Genomic DNA, 27050 nt, shown 5'->3' on the forward strand with positions numbered 1-27050 from the left:
CTGCTCTGTAAGGTAAGGGTGTTACTAGCGCATAACTCATAGGGTTGTCGTGAGGGGTCAATGACATAATTCATGGAAAGTTCCCAGACAGTGGTTGCCACTAAGTGGAGGTCAGCTGTCATCTGTATCATCATCGGCAGCAGCCTTGGTTTCCTAGCCGACCCTTCCATCCGCCTCCCCCAGGGTTTATTACAAATGGGTCAATGAGGCAATGTATAGAACAGCAGTGGGGCTCCTACAGAGACTCAGTGAAAGTCCCACCCTCTCCAGCCTCTCATCAAGGGTCCCATCTACCTTGAGCCTTTCTGGTCTGCAATCCGGCACAACAGTAAGGCTGAGCCTACTGGTGCATGTCAGAGACACCGCGACACCCCCCACCCCAATCACTGAGGGTCAGGGCTCATATTTGATGCCATTTCTCTTTCCTTTTCCATCCTGAGCTGAAGTGGGAGAGCCAAAGAAAACCCTTTAGTTGGCATCACTTCACCAAAAAATCATTGCTCAGGGTAACTACAAGGACTGACATCTGACAAAGAAAATAATTTGGATCCATGTTCATTAGAAAAAAAAACTGACAGAGAAAAGTGCATCTTTAAAATGATGGCAGCTATAGAGATAAAGACCACAAGGGTCCGTGCTAATATATGAATGGCCAGTGTGATAGGGTAGTGGGCTGTTAATGCAGATCCGTGTGGGAGAGGATATATAGGCCCCCTTGAGAGTGCAAAACAAAATTTAAAGTGAATAAATATGGCAGTACTTACCAAAATTGTAAATGTGTAATTGGTAACTACAAATGTATAACGTGCACCCTTTAAGGCAGTGATTCTGCTTTTAGGCATCTGTTGTACAGAAATAGTCTCATGTGCATAGTGTGTGTGTGTGTGTGTGTGTGTGTGTGCGTGTGCAAGGATGTTTACTGACTCACTGTAAGTGCAGCAAATTGAGATAACGATCGACAAAAAGGGGTAGTAAAGCAAATGCTGGTGTATGTGGTATATTCACATGATGGGATTCTACACAGCTTTCAAAAAGAAGAAGATAGATGTGCAGGGCTGATATGGAAAGATGCATTTCACACATTGTTCGGTAAACTATGAAATTGCTGCAGAATGACATATGAGGCTAAGACGGCCCTATCAGTGTGTATCTAGGTGCAAAATGCATATACCTGTATCAACACCATTTATATATAACACATACATTCCAAAAATGTGTATGTTGGAAAATATGCTAGAAGAAGATATAAATCAAAGTATTATCAAAGACTAGCCTTTGGGTCTCATTAGTGGGATGGGATGGAGAGACAATGGTGGGACTTTTAGTTATTGCTTTAAACAACTCAGACTTCTTCCTCCCTCCCTCCCTCTCTTCTTTCTCTCTCTTTCTCTCTCCCCTCCCCTTTCTCTCTCCCTCCCTCCTACCCTCCCTCACAACCTTCTATCACAAATAGTGTGCCTTTCTTTCCCAGTAATAAAGCAAAATTAAGAAACCCCAATATCCATTCAGCCATCCCCTACCCTGTCCCTTGATAAAGTGATAAATTTGTTATTTTAATTTCCTTGAGCTTCCATGCATAATATTCAGGAAAGGGAAACATAAATTTAAGGACGGATAAGGAGAATTGGAATTAAAACGCATAAAGTTTCTGTTATATACCCAGCGCTGTGCTGAGCAGTCACATATTGACATGATTAAATTCCTAGCAACCTGCTAAGGTGATATCAAGGGTGATATTCGCTAGACCTGAGAACTTCCAAGACACAGGCACTAACCAGCAAGATGAAATGCCAGCCATAATCCTGGAGAAGCATCTAAAGCCACCCTGTCCCTGGATGGTGGGGACTTTAGGAGGGTCCTTGGGAGGGGTTGGACTCACCGGGTAGCAGGAGGGCACCGGGAGGTGCGTACTTAGGCCGGCAAGCTTCTTGCCGACTGGCATGGAAGAATTTCAGTGTTTAACTGAAATTAAAGGTGTGGCTCCACATGGGGGTGTATCAGTGAAAACCAGCCTGTTCAGCACAGTGCTCCTGGGGTCTGGGATCCCAAGCTGTTGTCTCTTGCTAATAAAACTTTGTCCCTTTGCACTGTAGACTGTCCCCTCTACTATTTGCAGGCCCAAGCTGCAAAGCAGGGTGACAGTGCTCAAGTCTGATGAGGCAGTTTGACTCTATGGGCAAATTCTAAGTGTGAGATGCACAGGTGAGACTAGCCCCTGGCAATGTAATTTCAAAGGTATTTCAGGATTACTTTTATTTGCATTGCCCAGCCTCTGATACCTGCCCACTCTGGACAAAATGCACAGCTGTTCCCAGGTTCCCCCGTAAAAGACAGAATCTCATGGTTCTCTCCAAGGGCCACCTGAAGCAACAGAAAGCACATTTGGTCTGAGCTGCTGCTGTTACATTCTGCAATCTGCCAGCAGAATCATCCCTTTTCTGTCCAGCAGGAGGACCAGACGCTCAGGGGCTACAAGACTGCAAGAACAGCCCCAGCCGCCACCTCCCCACGGGTGGGGTGACCGGTTTCCAGACTGCAGTCAGGAAAAGCGGGTCCTCTACTTCCTTCTTGCCTGGCTTTCTTCCTTTCCTGCCCTTATTGGATCAAACTGTGGCTGGGATACGCTATTAAATAAAATGGTTGGTTTTATTTCAAATTATACTTTGTTTTAAAGCCAACTCAGAGGAACATGAAAAAAAAAAAAACGCACACAGATGAAAACAGGAGAAACAAAGGCATGCATCTGCAGATGGCTAAGAGGTTCACCAGGGCCATGCCGCCAGTGAACTCGAGAGCTGGGTTCCAAGTCCATCTGCTCACTCCCACTCATCAAGCTGCCTTGCAAGGACTGGGCCTCAGGCATCCACCATTCATTCACTTTGGATTTCTTTTGTATGCTCCTCATCTAATGTGGAGATTTCAAAAAATAAGAGCCTGGTTTTGTCACTGTTTAGATACAGCTCTGCTTGAAAGAAAACACAACAGATGGGGTCGTCTTTAAGGCAGGATGCAGCGGGACGCCTGAGGGCGTGCAGACCCCAGAGCGGCTCCTGGGGAGGGGGGCCACAATACGTCCCTCTACCTCTCGGGAGTCAGTCTTCTATATCCTCTGGATCCCGCACGCGTCTGTCCCCTGTGCTGTCTCTGTCACGCAAGAGTCAGGCCCCTACCCTCTGTGAACATGAGCAACTGAAACGCACAGCAGCTGAAATGGCAAAACTGAGTGTTCCCTTTAAGGAACACAAGGCCTGGAAGGGCCCAACCCCCAGTGAAATGGGACGCGGTGGGCCATTCTGAGCAGGACAGCTGTCTGTAGCACAGGTTCTTTCTGGCCAGGATGCTAGGACTTACCTGGACTCTGCCACATCTTTGCTGTGTGGCACAGAGAGATCCAGGACTTTCTGAGCTTCAGCTTCAGTTGCCTAAACCCCAACCCCTTCTTTTCACCCAGGAGGTTTACTGTAATGCTCTTTAAGGGCAAAGGTTCTGCTTTCCTCACCTCTATTCCAGGGTCTATCATGGCCTCTGGGACAGTGTAACAACTTTGAAGACTGACAGTATGAATAACAGTAACAGAAATGTGTGTTGAATGTTTACTGCGCACCAGACCAGTTACATAGGTTACCTCATTGACGTTTCTCAGCCACACTGCAAGGTGGAATACTAGTATTATGCCCCTTCGATGGGAGAGGAAGACGTGACTCATCAGGGTCACAGAGCTAGTAACGCTAGATGGGGAACTTAATCCTGTATTATCATACCTCTTGACTGCAGAGTCTTTACTGCCATACTGTACTGCCTTCCAGGGGAGGGGAGGGGAGGGAAAGGAAGGGACCTGCCTCCCCCACCTGCTTCCCCGTTTTGAAGACGTTTCCTGTACTCCATCTGGAGCTTGCTGGAGGCAGTGAAGCGGGGAGAAAATCTGCCTGTATTAGCTTCTTCTGGTCTCTGTTCCTTGTCGGTCACTTACCTGTCATCTATGACTCTTTCTGGGTTTTCACCCCCAACCAGTGGCTACTCTCTGCTGGGTTCTGGTCATCACTACCAATGGTCTCTGCTAACCCTTTGATTCCTAGATTTGAGGATGGTGAGATAGCTCGAGACCTGGAACTGAGAATTCTAGACTCTGACCAAAGAGTGGATTTATCTAATCGACCAAATGGCTGATGAGTGTTGTTAATCATTCAGTCAACAGGTATTTTCAGAGCACTTACTAAGCTCCAGCCACTGTGCTGGACACTAGTGAGACAAAGATAAAGACACAGCCCTTGCTCTCAAAAATCACCAAGTCTCATAAATCATGGGGATGTAATGCACAACATGGTGACTAGAGTTAACAATACTCTATTGTATATTTGAAAGTTGCTAAGAGAGTAGATCTTAAAAGTTCTCATCACAAGAAAGAAACTGTAACTATGGGAGGCGATGGATATTAACTAGACATCACGGTGATCATTTCTCAGTATAGACAATTACTGAATCATTACGTTGCATACCTGAAACTAATACAATGTTACATGTGAATTATATTTCAATAAAAATAAATAAATAAAAATCTCCAAGTATCATGTAGGAGACAGAAAGAGAAACTGATTATTACTGAACAGTGATAAAGTAATCACAGCCTGCTCCAGGAGCTGGAGGGAGTGGACCCCTCTCCCCATGGCTAGGTTGGGGAAGATTCTGGTGTGGGAAACAAATGCCAGTCTAGGGAAACTTCAGTGTTTGCAGTGCATTTATGATTTGATCTCCACAGCAAAGCTAAGGCATGGGCAGACTGGCTGTTCATTCACCCATTTTCCATATAAGGACAGTAAGGCTCAGTAAATTGGGCTACAAAACCCCAAATCTGAGAAAATGGGAAGATGGGTTCTGCCTTATCCAAGTGATTTTCTGCTTCAGACGAGACACAGGATGCTCTGGCCCGATGGCACTGCTCCCAAACATGCTTATTCTCCGGGGCCATCTTTCTTACCTGACACTCACTGGGCATTCTCTACGTGCGAGGCCCTGTGCTAGGCATTACGGGATGTGAAGAGGTGAAATAAACGCAGGCTGGTCTTGTTCTAAGATGGGAAGTCACAGGAAAAAAGATAAACAATGCTTGAGAAAGCAAAGAATTGAGGAGACTGTCAGTAAACCAACAGTTTAAAGGCAGAAGAGATCGTGGCAGACAAGGGAAATAACGCAGGCGTTCCCGGGCACTGAGCAGACCATGGTGGCGGGCACTCAGAGGGAGACTGCAGGGGAATGGATTAGGGAGTCTCAGAAGCCAGCTGAGATCGAGGGCCTGAGGTTGACCGAAACGGCTCTCAGGGATTCAACACTCACCAGGTGCCAGGCCCTGGCTTCGGTATTTTGCACACATTTTGTTTTTATATGTAATCCTTCAATGAGGAATCTGAGGCTTGGAGGGTTGAAATTCCCATTTTTCAAGGTCATCTAGTAAATAAAGGAGATGAGATTTGAACCCTGGTCCAGACAACTCCAAAACCTGTGCTCTTACCTCCTGCTGTATCACTCTTTTCCCTCCCTGGGTTTCTAAGCTTAACAAAAATTTCCCCTTTCTAAGAAGTCCCCAGTGTTCCCCTCTGCCCACTGAGCATCATGGAAAGATGGATCTGACATGAAGGATTTTAGAAGTAGAAGAGAAGACTGCAAATTTCAGAGCTCCAGGACTGAGCCAAGCAGTGACGGTTCCTCTCGGCTCAAAAAGAGTAGTTCTAACACTGGGACCTCCAGACCAAACCTTTAACCCATCATCATCACCAGTGTCACAAAGACAATATGAAAACAACAACAACAACAACAACAAAAACAGGACAGCACTTTTGCAGCATTTATCTGAAGGAAAAATAGCCAAATCCCATCTATAAACAAGCTGGAGCCATAGACACTTACTAAACATCAATGTAAACACACCCTGTGCTTACATCCAAATAATTAATTGTCCTCCACCAGAGCAAGGTCTTTGCAATAGCACATATGAAAAAGAGGGGGAGGTTTCAGTCAGCAAAAAGCCAAATATGAGCCAGCAATAGCTGCAAAAACCCAAATGTGGTCTCAAGCTGCATCAGCAGAAGCGTAACAGCTGACAAGAGGGAGGTGAAAACCACATTTTGCTCAGCACAGGGGCAATCCCACCTTGAGGAACAGAAGTGTCAGTTCTGGTGTTACACTCCAGGGCATGAAACATTAGGACGTCTATTTAGAGGACAGTGACCAAAATGGTGAAATGTCTGAAAAACACATCACATCAGACTCGCTGAAAAGACTGGGATTGTTTACTTTGGTTGATTTTTCAAAGTGACAGGGCATCTCTTTTTTTGTTTTTTCCTGTTGTCAAATTTCCTGAGAGCTGCCTTGGAGAAGGAAAAATCAGATTCACTGTCTTTGAGGACGTGAAGGGCCAGGGAAACAGATTTCAACTCAGTATAAGGAAACATCTTTTGATAGAGTAGTGCCTGGAAATGAGATGCACTCTCTCCTGGGCTGTGAGAAGGCCATCAAGGGAAGTAATCAAGAGATACTGGAGAGACGTTTGACTACATAACTTCTGACGCTCCTCAAAACTCCAATTCCAAGAACGCTGATACTTTTTCCCCCTCCATTGAAGAGCCAGAGAAGACAGATTCTGGAAACCCAACAGAAGTTGGCCATAAACCCAAAACGGCTTAGCCCAGGAGACACCGCCTGTGTCCCCAACCGCCAGCTCCTGCGCCTCTTCCCAGTTTCCTGAAATGCCCCCTGGAAGGTGGGACACAACAGGGAAGACTCACCTTTCTTCTCGAAGTCCCCTTTCTCTTCCCCTGGTCGGCCCAGGCTGTCCAGGGTGTGGGTCACCTGGCTGCCAAACTCGTCCTCCCGGGAGACATGGTTGGCCCGCCGGGGCAGGTCCTCCTCCTCCTCGTAGTCATAGTCGTCCAGGATGGGGGTCTCCCGGATGGGCACGCCGATGACGGAATTGTGGGCCTGCAGCCGGGAGGAGCGGAAGCTTTCCCGGGCCTGGGGGCCCAGCAGCACGGAGGGGATGTAGTGGATCTCGTGAGTGGCTTCTGTGCTAGCGCTCTTCTGGGGGATGCGGCGACGCTTCTGCCAGCGCCGCTGGGCGTAGAGTGCCACCGTGAACACCAGCAGCAGCAGCAACAGCGCGATGAGGCCACCCTGGAGCGGGAGGGAAGAAAGACAAGCAAATGGGTCACTGTCCCCGGGGCTGGAGTGACAGAGGGGGGTTTCCAGCCCACCACACTCAGTCCCGATCCCTAGGTCCTTAGGTTTGGCTCTCGGAGCCTCAAGGAGTCACCAGCCATGCTTTGAAGCCAGAGAGACAGTTTCCAAATGTGGCTTCCTCACCAATACACTGTGTGACCTTGGAGAAACTGCTTCACCTCTCTGAGCCTTGCTTATCACTTGCATAAAGGTGGTGAGTAAAAATCCCTGCCCTCCCTTCTTCAAAAGGTTGCCACGAGGAGCAACTGAGATGGATAATGGTCATGCCAGAGCAATGGAGACTGCTAAACACTGGGAAAAGTCAGGGTTGTGGCTTCACACAAGAGTCTGAGTCCCAACTCCGCCTCCTACCAGCAGAGTGACCCCAGGATATTTGCTCATACCCTCTTAACCTTGCTTCCTCATCTCTAAAATCAGTCCACCAAGAGATCAAGAGACAGTAGCCTTTCTTCCATTCTGCTGGGAATATATGATAGCACTTTAAGGCAAACAATTTCTACATAATCCATTTTTTTATTATCAGAAAAACTAGTCTTTTAAAATTTGATTCCCAACAGGGGACCTGGGACAAAGGTGCTTCATTAATATTTGTTGAATGAATGAATGAATGAGCCTTTCTAGGGCTCCCTTAATCAGGAATTTAAGGCATACTGAGGTTTGTTTTCCTTTAATACATTCAACTGGTAAATATTTGGTTATATCTGCACAACATATATTAAAATGAAATAGGTTAAGGTGTTTACAGACGTATCTGACAAGATTCATGAGACTCATGAAATAGCCTGCTCTGTGAACTCCTCAAGGGTGGGGGTGTTTCCAAAGCACGTCTGTACTTCTGACAGCACCTGTCCAGGGCTTGAGGTGGAAGGTCTGCTTTCTCCGCACCCTCCTTCTTTCACTCTGTGCCAGAAGCATCTCCGAGGAACAGGGGCAGACCCTCAGTTACCTTGCTTCTCTTCATTATATCTTCTGCCTGGGAGATTTGAGGCCACTGTGCTGAGTCCCTGCTGTGTAATCCTTAGACCTGGGGAGGATCACCCTCTTGGTATGGGGTGGGGTGGGGGGCAAAGAAATCCAGAGAGTCTGAAACTCAGATGGTGAGCAGCATAGCAAGCTCTGAGCCTCACTTTTTGTGTGTTTGTTTATTTTGGATTTTTAGCTCTAAAGCCTGGATTCTTTCAACCACACCCATGTGGCTGATCGCGTTTCCTTGATGATGATCTCATTGGAGGAAAGGACGATTTCTGAAAACGACTTATATAACATCTTGCAAAGATGAGAGATGTTAACTAACCTTGAATACATCATCTCGGTGGGGAGTGACTGCTGTTAAGGATACTTGTTTAGGCCAAGAAGCAGATTATTTACTAAAATGATTCAGCTATCCCGCTGAATACTTTAAAAAATGATCACGTCTTTCATCTCTGCAAGTCCCTCAGTTCACTAGGCTAGAATTCATTACCTCCACGGGGATGGAGGTAAGGAGTAGGAGGGTAAGTGGCTAAGAGGTGGCCAGGGATGCAGGTATGGCTGGCAGTCAAGCCCTGTCTTGACTCCAGCAGTGAGTCACTGCTAGATCCCCAGGAAGGTTGTCTCTGGATGTTGGAACTCAAAAACAAATATACAAACCAAATAAAGCTACAAGTATATGTACTTACGTATATGTGTGTGGGGGTGGGTGCCATCTGTTAACTCTGTGTAAAGTGTGTGTGTGTGAGTGTGTGTGTGTGTGTGTTGTTTATCACCTCTGGAGCCCTAGAAAAACAAGAACAAATGCTTTTTCCCTCCAAAAAACACACAATAGAGACCACACTGCATCTAGAAATCATGTGTGACATGGTATTACTTGGTATTATTAGCTTTTTGCATCAGCGATAACAAAGGAAGGAGACTGGGGTGGGGAGGTATGGAGGGAAGAGATAATAGGAGAGGTGAGTGAACAGAAAAAGGAGGCATGAAGAACACCACCACTTGATAAAAACAATAGCAGGCCCTCTCCTTACTACTTTTACTTAATGTTCTTTTATTTATTCTTCAAGACAATCCTATGTGACAGGGATTATTGTTTCTGCTCCATAAATGAAAGGAGGGAAAGGTGGTTCAGAGAGGCGAAGTAACTCGCTTGAAGTCACACAGGTTTGGATCCTGGGTCCAACTGAACACAAAAGGCTAGGATGTGGTAAAACAGGGATGTGAACCCAGTCCTTCACTGCACAGCCAGTGGCTCTTTGACAGCGTAGTGATTCTATAGACCAAAAGGAAGGAAAGGAAAAATGGGTGCTGTGCACAAATAAAGCAGCTCAAGAGAATTATGTGGCCACCTTTGTCCTAGTGGGACGTTCCACCCAAGGAAAGCGGATGTAACTCAGAACCAAGAAGCAACTAGAATCTGCATCCACCTGGACTGGTCCAGGCTGCGGTTCTGCTCCACTGCTGCAGGGCTTACCCTTCTCTGCAGTCTTCTTTGCAGTCTTCCTTCATCAAGGACAAGCAAACGGAAAAGCAGGAGCTGTTGCTGGAAGGGTGAGCAGGACTAGAGTGTCAGTCCACCGAGTCTACAGGCCAGGGGCAAACACAGATCCAGGCAGCAGATAAAAGGCTGCCGGGAGAGCAGGGAGCCCAGGAAGGAGAAGAGGATGTAGAGAGAAGGCTATGAATTTTAAGAAAGCAAGTTAAGGAGAGGTCAAGGCTCGAGGAGGCGCAAGCCGAGGTCCTGCCAGCCTCAGGGACAACCCGACGCCAAATCTGATTTGGACGAGACAAGTCAGGTTGGAGAAGTGGCAGCGAGTTCCAGAAATACAAGTCCCAGTCTGGTACTGAGGGGTAGGTGTCTGCGAGCCTGCAAGCAACACAAGTCTCCGGGTAATTAGCTGTACCTTCTTCTTTTGTGTCTAAGGATTTCACTAAGCTGTCAGGCAGGAAGTGGGAAAGAGACAGGAGAAAGAATGTGTGTTCCCATCTCTTCTGGAACCTTCCTTACTAAAGCCTCTCTAGACTAGGATCAGCCCGCTCATCTTCTATTCCTGACACTGAGTCTCGGACCCCTCAGTGGAGCCAGGCCAAGGTGAAGGTGGGCAATGCCAAGGGCAGAGTGGCAGGATGTGGCAACCAGGTGTCTGGGGGCACCCGGGCCAGCGTGGGAGTCCCTGCTTCCCTGCATGCTGTTGGCCACCACAAGCTGGCTAAGACATTTCACCTCCTTGTGCTACAAAGGCTCACCTACAAAATGGGCTGATTGTTCCCAACGTGAAGGGTTAATTAAGCTAAGGATTAAAGAAGACAATAAAAGATCTGGAGAAAAGGTCTGGCTCCACAAATACCAACAAATACCAGCCTCAGTCCCTCAGCCTCTCTATTCCTTCATCCCAAAGCAAATCCTTTCGCACCCTTCCCCCGGTGTAAAACACTTTTCTGGCTCCCCTCCCCACTCTCAAAATAATGTCCAGATCCCCAGCCTGGCACCCAAGCCTCCTCGTGCTGAAGTGTCTGCTTCCTTCTCCTGCCTCACCCCTCCACAAGTCCCATCTCATATCTTGTCCTTGAATCACACTGTGATTAGCATTCCCCCAAAGCATAATGCTCTGAGCTCTTCCCCAATGGCTTCGCAGCGCAGAGCACTCAGTCACTCACTCCCTACAGTGGTTGGAACAATGCCCCCCAAATTCATGTCCATCCAGAACCTTAGAAAGTGATCTGATCTGGAAGAGAGTCTTCGCAGTTATAATTAAGATGAGGTCACGCTGCTTAGAAAATAAACATGATTACTAAGGAGGAGGGGGCGGGGAGGGGAGAAAGGAGGGATAAATTGGGAGTTTGGGATTTGCAGATACTACTATACATAAAATAGATAAACAATAAGGCCCTACTGTATAGCACAGGGAACTATACTCAATACCTTGTAATAGCCTATAATGAAAAAGAATATGAAAAGGAGTATGTATATATGTATATGTAACTGTATCACTATGCTATACACCACAAATTAACACAACAGTGTAAACTGAATATACTTCAATGATAGATAGATAAACAAATAAACAAATAAATAAATATTTTAAAAAGATGAGGTCATACTGGATTGGCTGGGCCCTAAATCCAATGACTTGTGTCCTTGTAAGAAGAGTAGAAGAGACACATACACACAGATAGCCACGTGAAGACAGAGACAGAGACCAGAGGGCTGCAGCTACAAGCCAAGGAACACCGAGGACTGCTGGCAAACATCAGAGCCTCCAATTGCGCAACCCCTGATGACATCTTTTCTTTCTCTTAATTGAAGTATAGTTGGTTTACAATGTTGTGTTAATCTCTGGTGTATAACACAGTGATTCAATTACATATATAATACATATTTATTCTTTTTCATATTCTATTTCATTATAGGGTTTTTTTTTTCCTGCTGACATCTTAATTTGGGACTTCTGGCCCCCTGAACTGTGAGAAGATAAATTTCTGTTGTTTTAAGGACCCCAGTTTGTTGTTACTTGCTACGACAGCCCTAGGACACTAACATCTCCTCCTCATCTGCTCATCTCAACTTGCCCAGCCATCCCAGCTTGGACGTCAGGTCACCGGGGGCATCTTTGCCTCTTCAAGTTGGAGTGAGGCTATGCTCTCCTCCCTCACACACGCCATGGCTGTCAGCCATCTGGCTACACTGCTACAACCTCATCATCTGGTTGACCACTTTCCCACCCTAGCTTCTGCACGGCCATTTCCCCAGACTGCAATATAGCACATGGCCCAGGAAGGCCCTTAATAAACATCCAGAAGCCTAAAATCTGGCCCAGACTTTGCCAAAGGAATGTAAATCTGACAGTCCCTGTATCAGCACTGACCCCAGCAACCAGAGGACACCTGATCCGACCTTGTATGGCCCGGCCCCTCTTTGCTGCTCTGCTCTTATCCAATGCCGGTGCCTCCAGCTGGTTTGCTTACATACACAATATCAAACACTGAAAAATAACACAGAGGTGAAAAATAAAAAGCACCCCCAAACCACCCCACCGAGAGAGCCTTCTGAAAAGTCAAACTAAGAACTCTATTCAGCCTGGCCCCATTCTAATCTATTTTTTCCTGTTAAAATATCCAGGCACAGAAGAAGGAGCCAGAGAAAGGAAAGAAAAGGATAATGTGAGAAATGCTTTATTTGACAATGTGTCATTCGGAAACTGATTATTTCTGTCTCTGGCCTTTTTAATATTCCCTCATGACGGCCAAGCCGCAAAAGGATTTGGTATTCTAAGACTGGATTTATAATACTCTGTTCGGCAGTGATAAGAACACGGGCCTTTAATCCTCAGAGCTGTGAACATGCATATTCTCCTAAGTAATGTCCTTCCCCTCTGTCACTTGTGTCTGGTCCCGACAGCCAGCCCCAGGACGTCTGAGGTCTGACGACCCACCGGGTCTTCTCTGGGCCATTACCTGAGTGACGGAGCTAGCACACAAGGGCCAGGGCTCCAGGCTCTCTGGGATGTCTTCTTTCAGACCTCAGTCTATGTTTAAGCTGGAGGGATTATTAGAAAATAGCCCAAACCCTTGGGACTACAGATGAAAAAAACAGGCTCAGAGAGTGGAAGTGACTTGACCAAGATCACAGAACATCCTAAGATAATTTTGGAAGCAGTATATGCAGCCAACACCCTTCAAAGCTGCTGAGAAACCACGACTCCTGACAGTCTGATCCACAAAATAGTTTCTGTAATCTTTCTTTCTCTCCACTCTATGTCTCATCATGACTGCCTTTCACCATGATAATTTCAAAACACCCCAAATGACCTCCCAGGCTTTATTCCACCTCCTTCACTGTCTCCAACCCATCTTCTATCATAACTAAGGCACAGCTGAAAACAAAGCCCCTCCCCACTGAGCAATCGAAAAGTCCGACAGTTTGATAGTTCAAGTTCGTGTCAACTGGTTCTCTACCTTTGTAGATAACATATAGCTCAAAAGGTACACCTTGACATATATCCATAGGAAACCTTAATTTGAAAGATACATGCACCCCAATGTCCACAGCAGCACAATTTACAACAGCCAAAACATGGAAACAACCTAAATGTCCATCAGCAGATGACTGGACAAAGAAGTTGTGGTATATTTATACAATGGAAAACTACTCGGCCATAAAAAGTAATAAAATAATGCCATTTGCACCAGTATGGATGGACCTGGAGACTGTCATTCTAAGTGAAGTAAGCCAGAAATAGAAAGAAAAATACCATGTAATGTCACTTATATGTGTAATCTAAAATAAAAAGACTAATGAACTTATTTATAGAACAGAAACAGACTCACAGACATAGAAAACAAACTGATGGTTACCAGGGGGGAAAGGGGATAAGAAGGGATAACTTGGGAGTTAAAGATTTACAGATACTAACTACTATATACAAAATAGATAAACAAGAAGTTTATACTGTACAGCACAGGGAGCCATATTCAATATCTTGTAGTAACCTATAATGAAAAAGATTATGAAAACAAATATATGGATGTATACGTATGACTGAACTATTTTGCTGTACACCAGAAATTGTCACAACATTGTAAACTGAATACAGTTCAATTGGAAAGAACATTTTTAACGTACACCTTTGTGTATCCTTCTCAAAACGTATGCTTCCCCCCACACACCACCAGTTCTACTGAGAGCCTATTATAGAGCAGACATGGTGCTGAGTCTGCAACCACATTGGAACTCACTGTTTCTATTTACTGTCCTGAGATCTCCTCTGTTTGGAATGCTGCCCCCATTGGCTCCCACGGTTATTCCTCACCCTGACATGTCTATGCCCAGAGACCCCGAAGACTTAATGCCAACTTCAGTGCAATCTCCTTGGTGAACTCTTCTGGGGTGAGTTCTGGGGATATTCCCTCTCTAGGCTCAGCCAGAAGGAATCACTTGATCCTCTGAATTCCCACTGTACATCATCCCAACCCTGATTTAAGGAGCATTTTCTAACTTGTATTAGAGTTATTGATGCTCAAGCTCCCCTACTGGTTAGATTATTACACCCATTGCACAGATGAAAAAGTGGGGCTCAGAAGATAAACTTGCTTGAGAACACACCCCAAGGTGGCAAGTCCATGGGATAAGGCCTCCCAGCTGGGGCCACTGCAGTAAACTGCAGGCCCACTCTCTCACAGACTGGGAATGCCCACTGGGCCTTGAGGGAGCTGCAGGGGAATAAGCTGATAACACAGGTCTGAACCACACTGCAAATGGCATGACAATTTTTTAGGCAGTAAGGATCCAAGATTTTCTTTAAAGCAACAGAGTAATGAGATCACACTGGATGTATGTACTGCAGGGATGGGAAACAGGGAGACCAGAGCGATGGCTGTTGACAATGGTCCAGGACAGAATTTCTCAACTGGGGGTAATTTTATCCCCCAGGAGACATTTGGTAATGGAGACTTTTTGGTTGTCTCAACTGGGGAAAAGGTGCTACTGGCATTTACTGGCTAGAGGACAGGGAATCTGTAAACATCCTCCATGCCCAGGACAGCCATGTACACAAAGAATGATCTCTGTCAACAGTGCAGAGGCAGAGGAAGCCCTGGTCTAAGAGACAGACGATTCGACCTGATATATGGGCAGCTGAAGTGGGGTCGTCGGCTAACGGCATACAAATAAGACATTCCACAGGACGGGAAGACCTGGTGTTTCACCGGCAGGAAGGGGAGAGAAAGAAGGTGCCAGTGATGACACTGAAGCGTGGATTCTGTCACTGGATTACAATTGTATCTACGTGTGAATTTTTTCCCTAGGTAAGCTCCCAGAAGGTTATGAAAGATCCCAGCATATAATCAAATGAAGAGATAAGTTTTACATGTGAATATCTAGGAGAAGATAAATGCACAACAGATAAAGATGTGCATAGACATACATGTATTATACAGATATGTATATACTCATGTGTATAAAAATACATTCACGCCTATCTTTATGTCGATAGTTGGCTATATTTAGTTATCTCTTTGCCTCTAGACAAATATAGGGTGACCTATTTAAGGAAGTCCCATTATAGAAAATGAAACATTTTCCTTTTAAACTAATCATCTACTTACACTGTATCTGTTAGAGAAACTATTTTATTTCCTAAGATAATGCCAAGGGAATAAAGTAAAAATGCAGAAATTCTTTGGAACTTATTCATTCTCCACCCAGCTCAACCTTCCTTAATCATCTTCAGATCAGAATGGGGGCCAAATCCTGGGTGATCATTCTGAATCCATCAGCAATTCGCCAAGGGGAAAGCTGGTGAACTCAGGGACACCTGCACTTGCCCGAGTCAGACAGACAGGGATTCGGGTCACGGCCGTACTACCTTTCAGATGGGTGTCTTTGTTTTGTCCCTTAAGCTTCGTCAGTTTTCTCATCTGTAAACTGGGTTACTAACCCTTAACTGAGAGGGTCTGCAGAGGATTAAATGAGATTGCATTACAGAACTCATTGAGTATAGTGGCTCGCGGGTAGAGGATCTCAGGGAATATTAGGATCCTTGTTATTCACGCAAGACCTTATTCCCTGAAAAATTAGATACAAGGTAATGATGAAGCCGCCAAGTTCCCTCTACTATGGTGTGTGGTACTCTCTGTACAGTTTCCCAAAATATTACCATGATCACCCTACAAACTCTATGTTGTGTGACCTTGACTATGGCCCCTCTTCCCTCTTTGGGGTGAGTAGATAATATTGCCTGGTTTTTAATGATCATCCCAGCTCCAATATTACAGATCAGAAAGGCAAAGGCAAATGTGAAAGTGTTTTTGAACTGATGAAATATACGTATTCCCATAACATCCTGTCTAGCATTTCAGTTGTATAAGCATGAACCTCACCAGCAAAACCTCCTGCATCCCTTGCACCATCTCATGCAGCTGTGCTTTTGCTCATGCTGCTCACTCTGCCTGAAATGTTCCCCCACCTTTTCCTTCTAGTCCTTTAAACTCAGCTCTTGGGTCATGAGTTCTTAACAAGCCTTTGTGAAACCTGCTGCCTCTGGCTGGTTAAGTACTCACCTGTTAGGACCCTCAGTGACTCATGCTGCTGTCTGCCAACTACCGTCTCATCACCCTGAGTGCCCCTACAGGGCATCCTTAATCAACTCAGTGTACCCAAGACCAAGCCCCGGGCCCAACACCGAGTAGACCTCATTATGCATTAATTGTATTTCTACACTGAGAGGCAGTGAAGGGGAGGGCAGGGTTTTATTTATTTCTGAGTGAATTTGAGTGGTACATGGTACATAGTAGATCCTCAATTCCTTATTGAAGGAATGAATGAAAGAATGAATCCATTATAAACGCATCTTTGAGGGTAGGTGACTGAAATATACCTACATCCGTTTGGCAAGTTTCCATTTGCTTGAGGGAGAGGTCTGACAATAAGTCACAGGAGGTATTTAGCACAAATCAGTATTCCAGATCCTCAGGTGGCCTCTCATGTTTTGTCAGAAATCCCAGTCTGAAGATGGATGAACGGAGAGGGTGGGAGAAGGCATCGTTGAGAGGATTGATTTTCTTCCTATTCTTTGAGTCATGAAGATAAACAGATGAACCCTGGTGACTACAGAGGAGCCTTGCACTCATTCACCAGGTCAAGGGCATGCCTGGAAATAGGCAGACCCAAGGTCAAGTTCTCACTCTGCCACTCAACGGTGGTGTGACCTTAGAACATTTGCTCCGTGAGGCTCAGTTTTTGCAGCTCTAACTTGGAAATAAAACCATTCACTGAAATGGGCTGTTGTGAGGATGAGATAAGGTGATATTTGCAAAACACATCATGTAGCCCTTCATCTGTAAAAACATTCAATACATGGCAGCTATTGGCTTGTTTCTGCTGTTACTGTTATGCCCCATCCTTGCACCCAACTTTCTGCCTGGATTTAGGAACACACAGATATGGCCTCAAAGAACTTGCAGTCAGTTTGGGGAAATAGATAAATACACAGATAATGACTGCCATGCGCAGTTTGATAAGCTCTATGCCAGAAGCAAACATGGTGAGAAGCAAAGGTTCTGATAGCTTCCAAGTGCAAAACAGAGAAGAAGTGGGAATAAAAAGAACTTGCTTGCAATTCCAATTACAGTCAAGTTCAAAGGTGGGGGAGTGGGCTGGCCCATCTAATCAAGTATACTCACACCCAAAATGAGACAGAAAGACTGGATAACTAACTACGCAACATGGCTGACCACGCAGGCTCTGAAGGACTTGGCCTGGGTCCGACCTGAGCTGTCACGTATCAGCTGCGGAGCCTTGAGTGGGTCACTGCCGTTTTCTAAGCCTCGGTTTTCCCACTGAGAAGTTGAGGACAGCAGTCTTTACAGAATGTGGCTATCGCAGGAATTAAATGAGTAAATACACAAAGATGGACTTGAGATTATGTTTAGAACACAGTCGGTGGTCAATAAATGGTGGTTTAAAAAATTCTGACAGAGGAAAATTGCCTTGAAAAGGAAATCAGAAAACTTGCACCCTAGTCCTGGTCCTGGCCCCTTCTAAACTGAAGACACTCACAGAACTCTCACTGGTCCATGCGTATTTTTTAATGAGGTGGCCATAGCAGCCCCATGAGCGAGATGGCCTTCTTTCAACAGACAAAGGAAGAGCCTCCAAGAGGTGACTTTGCCCAAAGTTGCAGGTTCAGGCAGAGGCATAGCACACATTTGGTTCCAGAATTCAAAGTCCATAATGATCCTGAAGCTCTCTGTTTGGCCCTAGAGTTGGTGGTATCCAGAGCCTAAGTCCTTTGCTCAGGGCATCATTCTCTGAGATTGTGTTTCAGACTCACAGTGTCCACGGAGAGATCCCTAATACTGTGTCAACCTTAAACCACTGTGCCAACAGCCCAGCCTTCTGAGATAGAAAGGAGGGCTAAGAGTTGAGAGGAAGCTGGAAGCCATGGAAAGCCTTAATACACACAAAATAATTTTCATACAGGCTGGGAGCTTCCCACATTAGCTGGCTTCTTGGAGAAATCATGGGTGGGGAAAGGAAGTTTGGTGCAGGCGCAGTGCGTAGTGGGTGCTTGTCTGCAAATAAGACACAGCCTCATCTGGGAAATCTTCCCTTTGCACCCCTGGTGGGCGGTGTACTCTCACCCATGTCCATCACAGCATCTCTATGATCTTTCCACTCTTTCTTCATAGTACTTACCTCCCTGCTGTTACATTATACATTAATAGATTAACTCTGTTCGTGGCTCTAATGGAACAGAACTTCCATAAGGTCGGAGTTCCATTCTGTCTATTATTTTATCATCAGTACTGAGACTAGCACTCTGTGCTTCATTGGTGTTTACTAATTATCTTTTGGATGCATGGATGGATGGTTGGATGGATGGATGGGTAAGTGGATAAACACAGTAGACAGATGTCTCCACAAAAGGCGTGGAAGCCCCTAAAGGGAAAGGGCTGGGTCTGAATCATCACTGAGTCCTGTCCTAGGGCCAGAAGACTGGAAGATACATAGTGAATTAAAACACACAGACACACAGACACACATCGCTGTCAGTCTCCTCCTGGATCTGGGGAATGGGCACTGGTTATATGGGTAATTAGGAGGCAAACATGCCAACAGTCTGGCTAGGTCTCCCTGCTTTAAGGGCAAAGAGGAGAAGTTGGTCTGCATTCCAAGCTTGTTTAATCATTTATCTACTTGTAAATGCTCAGGAGAAAATGAACCAGAAAGCAAAGAGGTCAGGGGATGTCGGACCCAATTATTCCTGCACAATCACCTTCCACAGAAAGCAAACTGATAGCTATATCTATTTGCTATTCCTCTTCCTATATTTGCATGGCAATATTAGGACTTTAAGTGAAAGGTGACATCCATGATGTAGCTCAAAGAGCACTGGATGGTTTCCATTCCCGGCTGTCACTGATCAGCTGTACAGCCCTGGACCAGTAGGTTTACTTTTCTGAGCCTAAGTTTCCCCTTCTTTAAAAAGATCACATTAACAGGTGCCTTTTTCTCTTTATGTAAGGACCCCACTGAGACTCATGTTTATAAGAGAACTTTATATGTTGCAGTGATTTACACATATCAGGGCTTAGTGAAAGAAATGTTGAAAAAGAAGGAAGAAACCAAACGCCAGTGGTAACTCTGGCAGAGAGTAACTGAAGTCACAGAAAGAAAGCTGCAAATCCAGAGGGTTTCCATTATTTCCTATTTCTCCATCACCTACCCATCAAGCGTCTTCAAAACCTATTACAAGGCACACAACAGGGGTCTTTTGGAGGCACTGTTTTGCTGCCATTTCCCAGCCCTGGTGCTGGAGCTGCCAACTGTCTGGAAAGCACGTTGTGATCGCCTTGGAATCTCCCTACTGGGCCTGATTGGGAAAACCCCAGGAAAGATAGTTACCAAGGGCAGAGAGTCAAACACAAGATGCCAACCAATGAGAAGGGGGAAGAGAGAGGACTTGGCTGGAGGTTTCTGCGCAATGATGGAGGCAGGAAGCAAAATCGCTCAGTGCCCTTGCTGCAGCCACCAGGGCTGACCTGGTCTGATTCACCCTCTCCTCTTCACCGTCCTGCTCCATGGCTCCTGAGTTCTCAAAAACATAGAATTCAGCATTGCCTGAGTATCTCAAGTTAGCAGAGAGACTTGCCCAGTCACCTACGACCTTACTCTTAGTAACCCTTCTTAGCTTGGTGATGTTCTCCATCCTAGCCAACAGCTCCAGCAACCCAGGGCACAGGCTGCAGGGGGAGCTGGTAGGTGGTGCTTTTCTTCCTTGTTCAGGGAACATCCCAACAGAAACACTGTTAACCCCCCTACCCCTCCATGAGTGCTAAGCTCCACAGAATCTGTTCCCTGAGACCTTGCTGTCACCAGCTGGGCTGCTCCAAAGCAGCTCACCAAGTCCTGCATCCCCAATCTCTTCCTAAGATTCTGCATCCATATCCTTCCAAGGCCCACCCTCAGATCCAGCACCAACTAGGCTTCCAAAGACTGTACACTGTCCTTAGCTCAACTCTAGGGTCAAGTCCAGGGACCCAAAGATCTAGCACACCTCAGCCTAAAGGGGTCAGTGATAGCTCCCCCAAGCCTGCCACCCAAGGAGACACATCCCTTGGGGGCTACTGGAGCCTGAGGCTGGAAGGCTGAGGTCTGGGAGAGCCCAGGAACTGTGCAAAGAGGAGGTAGAATGTCACAGAGCCATCCCCTTCTCCCATCGGTGAGGGGCCTGAGATCTATCGAGAACAAATAGCTGGGGTTCCTGGCGCCTGCAAAGCTTTGTGCATTTTGAACCAACGAGAACACCCTGGAGGAACAGGTGGAGGTGGGACAGGGACTGCCCCAGCGAAAGTCCCTGCTCCCAGATCTCAGCTTAATCCTTAATATCCTCCAAGGAAGCTGAGGATATTCATTTCCGAGGCTGCCATAAATATCATCACAAAGTAGGCTGCTCAACACCCACTACATGGTCCACAGAAGGTTCTCAGTAAATTCTTCTCTTATTGTTACCACATTCACCAGCAACTACACTGTCTCTCTTTTCTTTATAGGGAAACATTTTTTTTTTGCTTCTCTTTCTCTTTCTCACTTTGATATCCCCTTCCTTTATCCATACTCTTCTGAAATTGCACCACAGTACAACTAGGTGTGGATTTCCCTCCCATTTTTGTTCCTCAATTATCGTGCTTGGTTTTCAGTGGATATTTTCATTCTGAATATTCACTCCTTTCTTCTGCACAGGGAGGAGGAGTTCTGGCATTATTCCCTCCCTTCCATTGTCTGTGCCTGGTTTCTGGTTTCTGGAGCTCCTCCCACTTTGCTGTCAACAAGCACATTTTCTAACCACTTGGCCAAGGTCTTACGTTCATGAAGCCTCCTGGATACAGGGCTGCATAACCATCCTTCCAAGAGGCAGAGAGTAGGCTGGCAGTGCAACTCCTGAGAAAATCAAGGAGTGGCTGGGATTCTGGAAGGACGCCTTGTCTCCAGTCTCCCTCAAGCAATCGGTCCTCACTCAGAAGCAGGATATCCTGGAAAACTGCTGGACCTAAACCAGTATCAGGCTCAGTGGAAGCCAGGAGTTTGGAACTTAATCCTCTTAAGGAGATTTTGGGCAAGTCACTCAGCCTCCTTTCCTCATCAGTCAAGTGGCAACAATGATTTACCTTCCCTGACTCCCAGAGTGGTTGGGAGAGCCAAATAAGAAGATACAGGGGAAGAGGCTTTGAAAATTACTAAGTGCTACTTATATACAAGTATTATGTGTGTGGGCAATACATATGCATGAAATTAAAATATACTCAAAACTCTCACCGCATTAAGGAGAAAGACTGAAACATACTAAACACATCTCTGCTCATCCTTCAAGATCCAGCTGAAATGTTGTTGTTATTACTTATTTGACTCAGCACCTGAAATAAGTGGCTTGAATTTAGAACTGTGTTTAGAAAGGAAGGAAGGAAGGAAGGAAGGAAGGAAGGAAGGAAGGAAGGAAGGAAGGAAGGAAGGAAGGAAGGAAGAAAGAAAGAAAGAAAGAAAGAAAGAAAGAAAGAAAGAAAGAAAGAAAGAAAGAAAGAAAGAAAGAAAGAAAGAAAGAAAGAAAGAAAGAAAGAAAGAAAGAAAGAAAGAAAGAAAGAAAGAAAAGGATATATCTAAACAAGGGAGTTGCACACAGGACAGAGCAGCATTGACTGTGTGGCGTGGACATTTGAGACTGACTAAAGAAGACAGCAGTTTCATGTTTCCCATCCTATTTTCACTCTGGATTCCAGATGCTCATGGAGTGTAACAGTGAGAAAAACGACCTAACCTCTTAAATTTCTGTCTCTGTGTCTCTTGTCATAAAACATACATAGGTTAACTCATGCAAATTAAAAGTACTTATGATAGGCCTCCACTGTTATAAAAAACTGCTTGTTATCTGTCTTGTGAACTGGAGATCTCTCCCCGTAAGATTCCATTTGGATCAACAACTCCCTGCTAAACTGTTGATGGAGTATCTCTCTCTCTGTTACAGAAGGGTGTCTCTGCAGTGCTGTAGATAAAGGCTAGGCAGCAGGAAGGAGGATTATAGGAGAAGTAACTGGGCAGAGGGCAAGAGTCAGAGCCACCCGTCTCTCCCCAGAACAGCGAAGGCAGCAGTGGTACCCAGCTGCCAGCAAACAGGCTGCGAAGGGAGCCGTGGGCAGGGACAGAGAGTGTCTGGGTTCGAGGGTGAGACTAATAACTCAGAGGAGACAATACAGACGTGCCTGGCATCCAGACCGCTGCCCCGTGACCCTGCTTCCCTCTTCTCTTCTCCTTCCAGTCCTCCAGGGCCAGCTAATCTCTCCTGATCAGGCCATGTGCCTCCTACTGTGCCCAGATCATGCTCAGCAGGGGCTGGCAGGAAACCCAGTGGGGACAGACACACTCATCTTTCTAAACTAAAATCTCACTTTCCAACTGTCAGAAAAGAAAGGAACTCAGAGATCTTCAGGGGAGCCAAGATTGTTATGATTTTTACCGCTTGTGAATACTTTCCTTTAAAAAAAAAACTTTAATTGGGCACTTATTTCTGGGAAAAAAAAACATAAAAAAAGAACTCTTCTAGTTCAAGTGGAGGTTGGGAGTCTGAAATTTCTAGGGTTGCATGGAACAGAACTAGAAAAAGTACTCTTTCATTTTGCAAAGGAGAGGATCAAGATACTCATTGTCATTGACAAATTAATCGCACTAAATCAACCTTTGAGGGAAACTGAGGTTGGTGCTAATGTACCCATTTTGCAGGTAAGAAAACTCAAAGAGGTTAAGTCATTTGCTCTGAGTCACAAAATGAATCTGTAGCAGACCCATTATCAGAACCCAGACCCATAAGACACTGTAGAAAAATCTGAGAGGGTTTTGCCTACCCTCCAGAAAAAACTCTTCTCATCTAAAAGTGTATTACTGTAACTACAAGCAAACAATATAAACCCCCGCCACTGCAACAAAACAGGGTCATTTGCACAACACAGGTTTAAAAGCCTTTCCCCGCAGCACCGGCACATCTGAGCAGCTAGCTGTGCATTACACAGCCGGGACCAGGCTGAGGAGAGGGAGGCACTCGTCTGGAATGCAAAATTTAAAGGGGTGCCCAAAACCTAGTAATCAAGATAAATAATATTTTAATGAAATCTTTTTAAAAATCAAATTAATGCATTGCTGAGTCTTGGGGCAACCCTTTCAATTCAGTGCTCAAGGTGAGTGAAACACTCATTCCCTGACTCTAGCCCCAGCCCCGCAGTCTGCAGATCTCTGAAATAGGGAGAAAACATATTTTTGTATCAATTTTACAGACAAGGAGGATGATTAAATAACATTTCCAGAGAACTAGAGGCAGGTTCTTCTGACTACAGGCCTTGAGCTCCTCTTAGTCCAGCTGCGGGCCTCTCAGCCCTGGGAATCCGGTGATGTCGGTGTGATGGGGCTGGGGAGAGCTAAGTCCCATTGCACATATCCCAAAACCGAGGCACAGAGCAGCCAGATGAGTTGTCTGAGAACCTGAGACAATGAGTTGTCTGTGTGGCAGAGCTCAGCAACAAACTCATTTCTGATAGGATCCCGCAGTCCGCTCCGCCTTCCATCATTACCGAAATGTGAAGGTTATGTTTCGGAATAACACGCAGAAACAAGGAGGTGCTGAGTGAGCCCATGGACAGCCACCGTCCTGGAGCAGTGGTAACTGGGCTCCGTGCCTGCTACCACACTGGGGAAGTGCCAGTGGTGGCCGTCCTGGGCTGGAGAGCATGAGTGGCAGACAAGTGACCAAGCAGTGGAAGAAACTCCCAGGCCATTGGTTGATGGGAGACTTGACCAAAAAATGCCACGGGCCAAGGACAGGGTGCCCAGGGCACGATGTGCAGTCCCGGGGCTGACTCTGCCATCTGAGTCTCACTCTGTATTGAACTCTAAGTTCCACGAGTGTGGGGGTGTTGCCTGTTCACTGCTTGGTATCTTCGATGCCTGAAACAATGCCTAGCGCAGAGCAGGGGCTTGATAACAGACAAGATAACGGCTGGATCTCAGACTTTGAGATTCAGTAGAGTACCGTGAGCCCTGGCTTGTAAATCGACCCTCACCCTCTTCCACTGACCCCATGGGAAGGGCGACCGCTCTCTGCCTCAGTGTCCTCACCTGGAAGATGAATGCAATGTACCTCACGGACGGATGAGTTGGGAGAGAAAGGTGAGTTCATATAGGTCAAGCGCTGGGTAGCGCGTCTACCACCTCAGAGGTGCTACATAAGATACTATCAGGCAAAAGAACAATAAGGAAAGTTAACCCCAAATGCAGACAAAGTAGAGACAGCTGACATTTTCTTTCTGTGCCTGACATTGGCTCAGGCTCCATGCTGGTCTCGGATTATGGAATGAAGAGAGCAATGACTGGAACTAAGAAGGGAGGGAGACAACCAGTCTTCTGGCACCTGCGACCCACCCGGTCCCTGCCTTCCCCACTTTACCGGCATGATTTCACTTAATCCTTACAAGTTTGTGAAACAGGCTCCATTATTATCCCCCTTTCCCAGATAAAGACCCTGAGCCTCAGGGAGAGGAGGTGATCCGCTCAAGGCCGTTAGAAGGGCTGATCAATGAGGCCAAGTAGCTCTGAAGGTCGAGTTCCTCGGTGGTGCCAGGCTGCGACCCACCTCACTCAACCTCTCTCTTGGGCCCCTGTGCCCAGCTGGAATGGAGAGAGTCAGAGAGGAGAGGCTGGTGCCAGGCCTCCTTCCTCCAACATTTGGTGGCTACAGGCCAGTCAGTCTCCTTGGAGATGCACAGTCCTGTTTCCCAAGGATCCTGGGACAGAGGCTGCCACTGGCATGGCTTTGGGAAGGTGGCATAGTGAAATCTCACCATCTCACAGAGCTGCAATCACAACTCCATTCTTTAGAAAGAGGATAAAGGCTGTTTTAATAAAGGCACTCCCACCCCCATCCAGTGCAGGAAGGAAGGGCAGAGATACATCCCTGGAGGCTCTGGGCAGAGGACCCACTGGTCCCAGGTATTCCGTCCGGTCCCTTGGCCCAGCCCTGTGTGCCGTGTCTACGGCCCTGGAACAGGGGCCAGGCTCCCTCTGCAGGCACTCACTGAGGGACAGTGGGGTGTCAGGGATGTACGTGGCAGAGAAAGAACTCACACCCCGCACAGCCTGACTCTGGGAGGCTGAAGAGTGATGTGTGTCAAGTCCTTGCCTCTCTCAGAGCCTCAGTTTCTGCATCTATGAAGAGGGGACCGTAGCAGATGGTCCACAAGGGTCCTCCCAGTGCTGAACATCTTAGGAGTCCATGAATTAAGGCCACAGCCAACATCTCTGGTTCTGCCCAGCCCGTGGCTGAATCTCTTAAGTAATGCCCTTCAGTGATGAGAAACTGATTCTTTCTTGTGGGTACAGCACCCTGGAAGAAATTTTGAATGACTCTTTCTCCGACTAGCTGTGCGACTTAAGAGAGTGAATTCTCTTCTCTGATTCTCGCTTTAATCATTAGACAAACAAGGATGCTGTGCCCACCTCAAAGGATGGCTCTAGGGATTAAAGGAGCTAATGTGAGTGAAGTTCCCGGCACCTAGTAGCACTGACTACCGTTCTCCAAGTTGCCAAGCTGCCCCTCTCCCAAGTGGAAAAAAAAAAAGCTCTATTCACATGCACATACGAGGCTCCCAGTCTTTCCCAGCTGTAAGAGGGTCCATAATATTCAAGGATCAATTATGCAGGAGATTCTTCTTCATAGAACCTTAGATGTATCACTTTATCAGTGTGAAAACTGAGGCTCAGAGGGTGTATCTGCCTTGCCCAAGGACACACAGTAAATCAGTGGCAGACTCAGGATTCCTGAATCCCAATCCATCATATCTCCTCTTGGGTAATGGAGAGGCCCTGCCATCCTTGGCAAAAGGCGGCAATGAGTCCCTACAACCAATTCAGTCAGTGTTTCCTAAGCCAGGTGTTGGGCGGGACACTTGGAGCCCAGAGAGGAATGAGAAATGGCCCCTCTTCCCCAAGAGTACACAGGCTGGGGACGGACAGAAGGACGAGTTAGTGAATCCTGTCCACACAGTTTCTAGAATGTGATCCTCCCTCCCTCCTCTGTTCCCCCCTCTCTGTAAAAGGCCCAGCAAAGCAGACAGATGTTGACAACATCTGGGCCACTGTTGTCGGGCGGCAAGTGGCTCTGGGCTGCCACTGGAGAAAAGAAGCTGTTTGTGTTAGGAATGATAATAAAGAGCTCACATTTGCAGAGTGTTCTCTCCTGTTTCAAGAGACATCCCCACCCCGTCTCACTCCCATTCATCAGTCCCAGCCAGTGCTGCAGACTGCAGCTGTCTGAAAGCCAGGTAGAACTACTACTTCTCAGGAGGCAAAATCGAGGCTTACGGAAGTTAAGCTCCCTGCCCCAAATCACAGCTAATATGGCAGCGAGGGCCCAAACACAAAGCCACGTGACTCCTAGAGCAGTGCTCATTCTCTTTGCTAGGCTTGGACACCGACTGTAAATGAGTGAAAATACAGATGCAGCCCCATCCCTGTATTTAAAGAAAACATTTAGTGTGTGCATGCTAGGTGCCAGGCACGGTATCACGTGGCTAGTATGCGGATTTGTTCGTTCTCTCAACACTGTGAGATAAGTATTATTTTATCCTCCTTTTCTGGATGCGTAAGTGAAGACTCAGGATTGAACCCAAGCTTTCTGCTTCCCAGGCAGGCACTCTTGCACCGCCTGCCCTGTAGTCTCAGCCTGACTCTCTGTGCAACACAAGGCTTTAGCAAAAGGCTCACATTTGCTCCCTGACCGCCCAAGTCCTGGTTACACTTCTCCTTTCCCATC

General features: G+C 46.4%; 1 protein-coding gene across 2 annotated transcripts in view; it reads right to left on the reverse strand.

Moving 5' to 3' along the window:
• Positions 1-27050, reverse strand: part of ASTN2 (astrotactin 2) — an 801670-nt gene that overhangs the window by 612783 nt on the left and 161837 nt on the right. The window contains exons 1-2 of one of the 2 annotated variants that reach the window (XM_072960007.1): positions 16582-16770; positions 6780-7164 (exon numbers count right to left, since the gene is read on the reverse strand). In XM_072960007.1, the coding sequence (XP_072816108.1) occupies positions 6780-7164; positions 16582-16602 (406 nt within the window). In that variant the 5' untranslated portion in view covers positions 16603-16770. Of the gene's footprint in view, positions 1-6779; positions 7165-16581; positions 16771-27050 lie in introns of those variants that run through there. The other variant, XM_031677473.2, reaches the window with a different exon arrangement.

The sequence above is a fragment of the Vicugna pacos genome, chromosome 4 (genome assembly GCF_048564905.1).
Source record: "Vicugna pacos chromosome 4, VicPac4, whole genome shotgun sequence".
Lineage (NCBI taxonomy): Eukaryota > Metazoa > Chordata > Mammalia > Artiodactyla > Camelidae > Vicugna > Vicugna pacos.